The sequence below is a fragment of the Colobus angolensis genome, unplaced genomic scaffold (assembly GCF_000951035.1).
Source record: "Colobus angolensis palliatus isolate OR3802 unplaced genomic scaffold, Cang.pa_1.0 Scaffold1, whole genome shotgun sequence".
Lineage (NCBI taxonomy): Eukaryota > Metazoa > Chordata > Mammalia > Primates > Cercopithecidae > Colobus > Colobus angolensis.
This window is the reverse complement of record NW_012110918.1, coordinates 8,985,121-8,995,763: the sequence shown is the minus strand read 5'-3', so window position 1 is coordinate 8,995,763 and position 10,643 is coordinate 8,985,121. Positions and strand designations below refer to the sequence as shown.

General features: G+C 55.8%; 1 protein-coding gene across 1 annotated transcript in view; it reads left to right on the top strand.

Annotated features, from left to right (window-relative positions):
• SDK2 (sidekick cell adhesion molecule 2) overlaps positions 1 to 10,643 on the top strand; it is a 122,259-nt gene that overhangs the window by 89,727 nt on the left and 21,889 nt on the right. The window contains exons 35-36 of the mRNA XM_011936630.1: positions 4,243 to 4,368; positions 9,814 to 9,978. Coding sequence (XP_011792020.1) covers positions 4,243 to 4,368; positions 9,814 to 9,978 — 291 coding nt within the window. The remainder of the gene's footprint in view (positions 1 to 4,242; positions 4,369 to 9,813; positions 9,979 to 10,643) is intronic.

The following is a 10,643-nucleotide window of genomic DNA, read 5'->3' as shown; positions in this document are numbered from 1 at the left end:
GTGTTTGGGCTGCAGAGGTTACATTAAACAGGATGGCGAGTGTTCTCTTTTCTTTAGATGCTGATGGACCCCGTGGCTACTCAGTAGACACAGATAGTAGTAGCTTTTCTCAAACTGACTGAACCATGGAGCCCTTCTCCCTGAGAACAGCAGGCAGGACCGTGCTCTGAGAAACACAGCATGGGCAATGTGGCTGTATGGGCTGGGGGAGCATTTCAGCCTAACCTCAAGGAGTGAGGCCCCTGCCCAGGGTCCCGGGGCCCAGGCCACAGCCGCTTCTCCTTCCCCGTGGCCTCCGGTGCCCTCAGGGGGCCCTGCGCCTGGTGGCCTCTGCAGTCCCCACTTGTTGTGCCTCCCCCAGGCGTCAGCAAGATCGTGACAGTGGACGTGAAGGGGAACAGCCCCCTGTGGCTGAAGGTGAAGGACCTGGCGGAGGGGGTGACCTACAGGTTCCGCATCAGAGCCAAGACCTTCACCTACGGGCCGGAGATCGAAGCTAACGTCACCACAGGCCCCGGAGAAGGTAGGAGAGCAATGGGCCAGGCGTGTCCTCCACACAGCGGTTCAGCCCCCTCAGTCGGAAGGGGCCCCTGGTGTCAAGAGCTATGCTGGACCCTGGCAACAGAGTGGAGGACAGAGCTCACGCTTTCCCCTGGTGCCCAGTGACCACGCCCTCCGCTCCCTCCTCCTGGATTCCGCACTTTGATTAATGGCATCAGTGTCCTTGGGTTCCTCAAGCCACAAACCCTGAAGCAGCGCCCCCTCCTCTCCCACTTAGGCCCAGTGCACAGGACTGGCCCCCGTCCCCTTCCGCTTAGGCCCAGCCCACAGGCCTGGCCTGGCCCCTGCGCCTGCTCCGTTTTTTCTCTCCCCGCTAATTGCGCGGCCTCCTTCACTTCCGTCCTGGAAGGATGCAGCCTGGCAGGTGCCCCTGCCTTTCACCCTGCCAGAGCCATCTTCCCACGCCGCTGAACCACCCCTACCCTCCAGGCAGCGGTTCTCAGAGCAGGGCACACTAAAACGCACATTCCCAGGGTGGATGCTTGGATGGGTTGATTTCCTGGGGCTGAGGTGGCACCTGGCAATCTGCACTTACACAAAAGCCCCTGGAGGCTGTGACAAAGTGGCACCTTGAGAAACACCGGATGGAGCAGGTCACCTATTCACAGCCAGGGCCCTGCCTCCCCCACCTCACCACCCACCCCCTCCGCAGAATGCCCTTTGGTGTGTAACTGCCCCCCTACTGCACCACCCCCTCCCACCCCAGGAAGTCTTCCTTAATCGTCTGTATTGTTCCGTTGTTGTTGTTTTGGTGTTTTTGTTTGTTTGTTTGTTTTGAGACAGAGTCTCACTCGGTCATCCAGGCTGGAGTGTAGTGGTGCAATCTCAGCTCACTGCAACCTCCACCTCCCAGGTTCAAGCAATTCTCAATCTTCAGCCTCCCAAGTAGCTGGAATTACAGGTGATTTCCACCACGACCAGCTAATTTTTGTATTTTCAGTAGAGACCGGATTTGGCCAGGCTGGTCTCCAACTCCTGACCTCAAGTGATCCACCTGCCTCAGTCTCCCAAAGTGCTGGGATTACAGGCATGAGCCACCGCACCCAATCGCCTCCTTTAAATGTCCTCTTCACCTCCCTTTCCCTCCCACCCCTCCTCCCCCAAGGCATTTGCCATGGTCAAGGTTTAGCCCTCCAAAGTCCCTGTTACCAGTCAGTGTAGACTGTCCTGTCCTGAACACAAAAGCCACCTCCCAGGCCACTCTGCTGCCTCCCTCCCTAAGAAGGGGTACAGCCCATCCCAGACTTCCCCTACAATCCCATCTCCTCCTGTGCCCTGCCCTTGCAGCCAGGAGTGGCGAAGGCCTCCGCTCTCCAGGGGCCTGATTAGCCTGACTCAGGAGGGGAGCCAGGCCTGGGAGCCCAGCCGGTTCTGGTCTGTCACCTGCCCTACAGGCCATCTTACCCTAATGGCTCAGGCTGGCTACGCTTCACTTTTTCTTCTGGCCAGTCACTTTCTATTCCCCACAGTCTGGTTCTGCAAAGAAGCCCTGGGCTCTAGGGCAAACTCAGGACCAAGCCTGTAGGAGGGCCCAGGAGCCACCCAGCCGCTGTCCTTCATCTACCCCCAGCTCCGCCCCACACTGCCTCTCACCTGAGCCAGCTTCCCGGGAAACAGAAGTAGGAGAGAGAGCTGGCAGGCAACTGAGGACCAAGCGTTGGCAGTGGCCTGGGGACAGGAGAGGCCTGTGCGGAGGACAGGTTATTCTATCCTGAGGCTTGAAGTGTCCCAGGTGGGAGGTGGGAGGAGAGAAAGGGCAGAGGGTACAGAGAAGGTAGTGGAGGGCACTCAGAAAGAAAGACCCAGCAGAGCACAGTGGTTCACGCCTGTAATCCCAGCATTTTGGGGGGTCAAGGCAGGTGGATTGCCTGAGCCCAGGAGTTCAAGACCATCCTGGTGCAACACAGCAAACTCCCTCTCTACAAAAACAAAATTATCCAGGCATGCTGGTGAATACATGAAGTCCCGGCTACTCAGGAAGCTGCGGTGGGAGGATCGTTTGAGCCCAGGAAGTGGAGGCTGCAGTGAGCTGTGATCGTGCCACTGCACTCCAGCCTGAGCAACAGAGTGAGAACATGTCTCAGAAAAAGAAATAAAGAAGCCATCCTCCCCACATGGTGTGGGTGCAAGGCAGGGTCTGCAGTGGGGGAACATGCAGCCAGGCAGTGGTTGGACTCGCTGGAAGCTCCTGGCCCCAGAGAACATACAGGCTCCATCCTCAGGCCTGAGCACTGTCCTGTGCGGGATAAGAGTACAGGGTCCTAAGGGCTGCCTGCCCTACCACACTCTCTCAGGCGTGTCCACCCCACCTGACTCTGCCCTTAGGCTGCAGACAGTCTGCTCCTTAGGGAAAGAAGGAAATGGTGCCCTCCAAGGCTGTGGGGTGGGCATAGGGGCCGGGTGGGGCTGCCAGGTTGTGTGAGCAATGGGTTGGGCATAGGGGCTGGGCGGGGCTGCCAGGCTATGTGAGCGATGGAGTGGGCATAGGGGCCGGGCAGGGCTGCCAGGTTATGTGAGCGATGGAATGGGCATAGGGGTTGGGCGGGGCTGCCAGGCTGTGTGAGTGGGTCCCTGGCCTCCTGTCTGGCCTGCTGGCTCTCCAGGGCCCTGGGGGAGCATCAGTATGAGGCTGGACTCTGCTCTCTTCCTGGCAGGCATCCACAGAGACCCCCCACCAACAAACCAGGTGGCCACCCACTCATGCACTGGTTCCCTCCCTCATCCCCTAAGCACAGAGGAAGCACCTACTGTGTGCCCAGCTGTGGGGGTACAGAGCCCCACCTTTGATGGGGAACAGGATTGGAGGTGACAGTATGTGGGTCGGGATTCAGGATGGGCGCCCCCAAGAGAAGGGGCTCAGGGCCCCTTGTAGACAGACACCTGGCTCACTCCTCTCACTGCAGAAGTCACTTCCTCTCATCTGCTCTGGCTCCTAGGGCCGGCTCCCTGACTGGCCCACATCCCAGCCTGCTCCTGACGTACCTTCATGCCAGGAGAGTTGCAAAGGGCCCAGGCCTTCCTCCCTCCTCCTAGCAGCAGAGGCTGCAAGGCCTCCTGGGGCATGAACCCCCTCTCCCTTTGTCTAACCTGATAGCAAATACAGTTGAGGTTGGGGGATTTCAGGAAGGAGGGAGGGAGGGTGGACATCATATCACTTACTAGGAGGGAGAAATTGTGGACTCTTCAGCCCCAGTCCGACCAGCCCCCTCCTCTCATGGGCCCGCTCTGCCATCATCGCACCCACCTCGATTCTGGCCCCCTGCCCCCTGCCCCTGATCCAGGACACAGCCTTCAAGCCTTACCTTCCAAAAGGCCCTTACAGGGGTGGAAACTGAGGCACTAGAAGGCTATGTGAATTGATCAAAATCACCCATCTAACACGTTCTGGGCTGGAACCCAGGTCTCCTGACTCTACTCTGGGGACCTTTCTGGACCATTCCATTTGTTTTCTGCCCTGGGATTTGGAGTGTGGAGCCAAGGGGTGGCCTAGAGGAGACAACAGTCCATCCTGGCAGGCCCAGCCTGAGAGGCACTCTCAGGCCTCAACATTTGCAGGGCTTCCTGGCGGCTCTCTGTCCAGGGTTGGTTTTGTCACCCAGCGCTCCTCCTCGAGCCCAGGGTGATGGGCTGGGTGGCTGTTCTGGGTTCTATACATCCCTTGCCTCTGTGTGCTGTCTGCAGGTGCCCCAGGACCGCCTGGCGTGCCCATCATCGTGCGGTACAGCTCCGCCATCGCCATCCACTGGTCCAGCGGAGACCCGGGCAAAGGGCCCATCACCCGCTACGTCATCGAGGCTAGGCCTTCAGGTGCGCCCCGCCCTGCTGGGCTGAGACCCCACGGCTCACTGTCTCCCTCCTTCCTGGGTCCCTCTACCTGGGGCACGTGCGTCTGTCGTCCGCCTGAGAAGGCACCTGTGCTACAGGTGAAATCACCTGGCCCTGTTGAGGAGTGGGAAACCAGGTGGGGGTGCTCCTAGAGCTGGACTCCTGGCTAAGTAACCCCCAGGAGGCCCCAGAGAATGGCTCTTAGTGCTAGCTGAGGACCAGCTTGGGTTGAGGATTGCTCAGGAAGCCAGAAGCCTGAGCACGTGGTGCACGTGGCTCACACACCGAATCCTCCACACGACCCCACTGATGGGTGCCCCCTAACTAAGAAGACCCCAGCTGCCTCTCAAAGCCCTGTCTCTGCCATCGTGGCTGTCTCGGTGCCTGCTGTAATCGTACCAGCCTCTCCTGTCAAGCTTGAAATTGAATCACAAGAACTTCCAAAGCCATCAGATGAGTGACAGATAAGTCACTCCAGGGGGCTGCTCTCCACTGCTCCAGTTTCACCCATCCTGACACCCGCTTGCTGGGCTCTGCTTACTCGCAGGAGCTCGCAGCCACTGCCAGCTCCCTGCGTTGCTAGGTTTCCAAGTTAATCAGAGGTGCCAGAGTCAGCAAGAACAGGAGGCCTGTTCTCTGTATCCCATGGATCCACGGTTAGGTGATTAAAGTTGAGAAGGAAAACAAGGCTTTGTTGCTGTAGCCCAAATAGCAAATAACAATCATAATGGGACGTCACCAGGCATCTCGGTAGCTAACACTTCTGATGGGGAATATGGAAACATCCCAGTGACAAACTGTTAATACTTTGAGGTAGCTAGGCACTAATCATCCCAATAGCAAAGAGTTAATAATTCTAGTAGTTCCTGGAAGCCACTACCACCGCTCCTGCCTTAATCACATGCTAAGAATCGCAGTTGCATATAGCGAATACATCTAGCTGCTCAGATCTGCTGCGTGACCAGAGGATGCACGCAGGGCTGGCTCTCTCCCCACTCCAGATGGTCCCTCCCTGGCCCTCTGGTGCCGGCTGCTGAGTTGGCCAGGAGACTACTACGTGCTTCTCCCAACCAGGGCCTGCACCTGTTTATTCCACCCAAGTTGGCCAGCTGGGGTGCCAGGCTGTGGAATGTTGGCCCCTGACTCTGGCCCTGTTGATTCTCCAGTGTTTCCTGGGAGGCCCAGCGTGGGACTCTGGTGTTCCAAGTTTGTGGGCTGTGACTTGGTCCACACTGGTGGAATCAAGCCCTGAGCATAAAAGGAAGGACCAAGCCGGGGCCCTGTGAGAAACCAGGACTTGGAGCAGGGCCAGGGCCAGAGAGCAGAGGACAGGATCAGTAACCAGGCAAGGGGAGGAGGGAGGAGAGGGGGCAAGGGGCATGGTGGCCTATCCCTAAGGCTGTTTGAGAGCAGGCTGTTGTTATGGGGTGAGCATCTCTCCCCTCAATGCCCCCGTCCCTTCTTCTGTGCTTCCCTTCTCATCCTCAGGATGGCATAGCCCTTGTCCTACACTTGCCCCTAAATTGCTTGTGCTTCGGGCTAGGCAGGATAAACTAAATACACCCCCTTTTACAAGCCAGGAGCTGCCAGGCACTGCAGACCCAGGGAGGGGTTCGCTGAGGGATTTATAGCCCCAGGAGCCTGTCCTGCACATCAGCCAACTCCTGGGGCTGGTGGCTGGAGCCCCAGCCTGACATTCCAGCAGCTTCTGGCCTGGCCTGGTTGCCCCAGCCCCACCCTTTGTCCCCGTGTGGTATGGAACAAGGGGGTTAAACAGCAGACAGGAGATCCCAGCTTCTGGAAGGCAGGAGCAGGGGCCTCAACGATCCCAGCCTATCCAGCAAACACAGGTCCAACTCCTGACTGCATTGGGCAGGGAAGTTTGGTGCCAGAAATGAGGTGGCCCCAGGCAGTAACGCCAGCTCTGCTGCTGACACCGTGGGGCCTTGAAAAGATGAGTGAAGCTTCCTCCAGGCCTTGGTGTCCTCATCTGTAAAATGGGGACAGTAGTTCCTCCCTCTTAGCATTGCTATGGATTTGAAAAGGAAAGCATGTAGACCCAGGGTGCTTGACAGAGGCGTAAGTGTCAGCTGTTGTCACCGTCATCATCATTATGACATCATTCGAAGATGAGTGAGAGATTTCAGAGGCATGTGAGGAAAATGGATTTGCACCCTAGTACTAAAATTTCAAGGCATGAAGTTCTGAAACTGGGCACCTCATGCTATGAAAAGGCCAGGGAAGAAAGTTTCCATTTATTTATTCAACAAATGGTCAGAAGGTGTCTGTGCTGGGTGCTGGGCTAAGGAAGACTTAAGATGAACTAGTCATGATCCTTGCCCTTGAGGGATTTCACAGCCAGCAAAGGGGAAAGAGAGAAAGAAAGATATTAAACAAAAAGATGGGCCAGGCGCAGTGGCTCACACCTATAATCCCAGCACTTTGGGAGGCCAAGGCAGGAAGATCACGAGGTCAGGAGATCAAGACCATCCTGGCCAACATGGCGAAACCCCATCTCTACTAAAAATAAAAAAATAAAAAAAATTAGCTGGGCATGGTGGCACGTGCTTGTAATCCGAGCTACTCGGGAGGCTGAGGCAGGAGAATCGCTTGAACCCGGAAGTCGGAGGTTGCAGTGAGCTGAGATCGTGCCACAGCACTCCAGCCAGAGTGACAGAGGGAGACTCCATCTCCAAATAAATAAACAAATAAGTTAGCCAGGCATGGTGGCAGGTGCCTATAATCCCAGCTACTCAAGAGGCTGAGGTAGGAGAATCTCTTGAATGGGAGGCAGAGCTTGCAGTGAGCCAAGATCGTGCCATCGCACTCCAGCTTGGGCGACAGAGCAAGACTCCGTCTCAAAAAAAAAAAAAAAAGATGGAGGTGTAGCAGGCAGAGGCTCAAAAACAAATAAGACCAACAATGAGGCTGAGATTTGGGACCCTGGAGTCTTCTGCAAGGACACCTCTGATGCAGACTGGGTCCCCATGGCCTTCCCCAAATTGGAAGGATCCACACTGGAAGTGGGGAGGCAGCCCTCTCATCAGATCCCACCACTGGGTCCAAAATTCAGACAGGACGCCAGAGCATGGAGGCGCCTCTGCTGCAGTGCTCAACTTACACGACTGGGTCTGTGAGAAAGTATGGTAAGGAAAACAAATAAAATCATCATCTCTAGGGAAGGGCGGCCCCAAGCTGGGCACATCTCTGGTGGGAGAGCAGCTTCCACCAGAGGGTGCAGAAGCAGAATGGCAAGACTGGCCACTGGGCGACCTCCCTGGAGCAGGCCAGACAGAGAGGACCTGCGAGCTGGCCTCGCTGATGTCCTTCTACCGTGAAGAGAAGTATCCAAGGTGACTTGACTTGGATACTTTGGTTTCCAAATCAGCCCCGCACTGCCACCAGCAGGAAGATGCACCTCTCTCAGGGCCAGGCTGACCCCATCGGCCCCACCCAGAGCATGCGGCCAGGGCCCCTCCTGCCCTCCTCACCAGCATGATGGATGTCCCAGGGCTATGGCAGGGGCTTGCCTCTTCCCTGACCCAGGCAGCACCCACACCGCTCCGATTAAACAGCATGAAGGTGAATGATATCCCACGAGGGCAAGGCCCAGAGAGCCACGGATAAAGAGGGGAAGGGGATCTGAAGGAAGCTCAGGTGCAAAGGACAGAGGTGGCTAAGGCCAACACGGGGTGAACAGACAGGGGACCCCTGGGGTGCCCGCAGTCCCTCTTTCTCTGCTCTGCTCCTAAGAAAGAAGGTGACTGAAGAGGAGCTCACCAGATCCAGGCAACTTGATTGAACCCACTCAGAAAACCCAAATTTTTCCTGTTGGCTGAGCCTGGTGGCTCACATCTGTAATCCCAGCACTTTGAGAGGCTGAGGTGGGAGGATCGCTTGAGCCCGGGAGGTTGGGGCTGCAGTGAGTCGAGAGCACACCACTGCACTCCAGCCTCAGCAACAGAGTGAGACCCTGTCTCAAAATAATTTTTTTAAAACCAAATCTTTCCTGCAGCTGTTATTTAAAAGAAACAAAAAAGGCTGGGTGTGGTAGCTCACACCTGTAATCCTAACACTTTGGGAGGCCAAGGCGGGCAGATCACCTGAGGTCAGAAGTTCAAGACCAGCCTGGTCAACATGATGAAACCCCATCTCTACTAAAAAATACAAAATGTAGCTGGGTGTGGTGGAGTAAGCCTGTAATCCCAGCTACCTGGGAGGCTGAGGTAGGAAAATAGCTTGAACCTGGGAGGTGGAGGTTGCGGTGAGCTGAGATGGCACCACTGCACTCCAGCCTGGATGACAGAGTGAGACTCCATCTCAAAAAAAAAAAAAAAAAAAAAGGCCAGGCGCAGTGGCTCACACTGGTAACCCCACTTTGGGAGGCCGAAGCTGGTGGATCACCTGAGGTCGGGAGTTCGAGACCAGCCTGACCAACATCGAGAAACCCCATCTCTACTAAAAATACAAAATTAGCCAGGCATGGGGGACTCGGGAGGCTGAGGCTGGAGAATCCCTTGAACTCGGGAGGCGGAGGTTACGGTGAGCCGAGATCATGCCATTGCACTCCAGCCTGGGCGACAGAGTGAGCGAAACTCTGTCTCAAAAGAAAGGAAAAAAGAAAAACAGCACCTCTTACTGTTGTGTCCTGCCACCACCACGGTGTATGTTTTGAATTAGGAAAGGGGGTTAGAAAAACAGGGCCTAGTTAAGTAAAGAAGAGGGTATTCCCATATGGTAATATCTTAGACAGTCACCTAAAATCATGTTTCCAACCATTTTTAATGATGTGGAAGACAGAATCCATAGTGTTCTGCCTGCACAAGTGCTAACTTGTTGAGCCCGTTTCTCTGGATGGTGGTACTGTCCTTGGTTGTGACAGTACTTTCTTCACAGTACATATCTTTTAATGTAGTACGGATATTTTAATAAAAAGAATAAAAGAGATGCTGTAAAAGGTGTCTTTTTTTTTTTTTTGAGACTGAGTCTTGCTCTGTTGCCCAGGCCGGAATGCGGTGGCGTGATCTCAGCTCACTGCAACTTCCGTCTCCCAGGTTCAAGCGATTCCTCTGCCTCAGCCTCCCCAGTAGCTGGCATTACAGGCCTGTGCCACCACACCAAGCTAATTTTTGTATTTTTAGTAGAGACAAGGTTTCGCCATGTTGGCCAGGCTGGTCTCGAACTCCTAACCTCAGGTGATCCACCTGCCTCAGCCTCTCAAAGTGCTGGAATTACAGGCGTGAGTCACTGCGCTTCGTTCAAAAGGTGTCTTTTTCAGAAACTTCAAGGGAGGACCAAGGCCTGCAATTCCGTGTAGAGCAAGGCGGATCCAACAGGCCCAGGCCTCAGGGAACATAGGACGGGGCTGGGAGCGGGATTTGGGGCTCCCCTTCATCTCCCAGGGCCTCCCTCTCTGTGCTCCTGCAGATGAGGGACTGTGGGACATCCTCATCAAAGACATCCCCAAGGAGGTGAGCTCCTACACGTTCAGCATGGACATCCTGAAACCGGGCGTGAGCTATGACTTCCGGGTCATCGCGGTCAACGACTACGGCTTCGGCACCCCCAGCAGCCCCTCCCAGTCTGTGCCAGGTACCAGCCTTGGGGCTGAGGGAGTAGGGGAGCCCCACAGCAGAGCCTGCAGGCTGACGCAGGGCAGGGGGAAAGGAGGAGAGGCATCAGGGCACCAGGAGCATGTGGCGGGAACCAAAACGCATTGTCCCCTCGGGGCTGTGAAGAGGCAAGTCGTGGTGCCCAGGCCTGGGTCAGCCCTCAAGGCCAGAGGACGCTAGAGGCCTTGATCTTGGGGCTCCCTTTCAAGGACTCCAGAAGCCCCAGGTAGGGGCAGAGCAGAGGGCCCAAGATGCAAACTTCCATGCGCTCATCACCCAGGACGTTCAGGGGCTCCAGGCCATAACTGTCTTTCCATGGAAACCTCCAGCCCCAACGTGGCAGGGTCAGCAGCTGCAGAGCAGTAGTGACACAGGCGGGCCTTAGGCCTGACTGGGCAGTACCCGGGTGCAGCAGAGTCACCACCCGTCCCATTTTCCTCCCCTCATTCTTCCTGTCTGGCATGTCTTAGAGAGCACAAAGGGCTCTGCTATCTAAACCCATGACCCAAAATGTTATTGCTAACCACTCTGAATTCAAAGGCCCCTTCCCCCAAGCAGAAGCACAACTCAAAGGAACCCAGCCTCCTCCCCGTGCCACACATTGCCCACACTGAGAGAATGAAATCTTTTTTTTTTTTTTTTTTT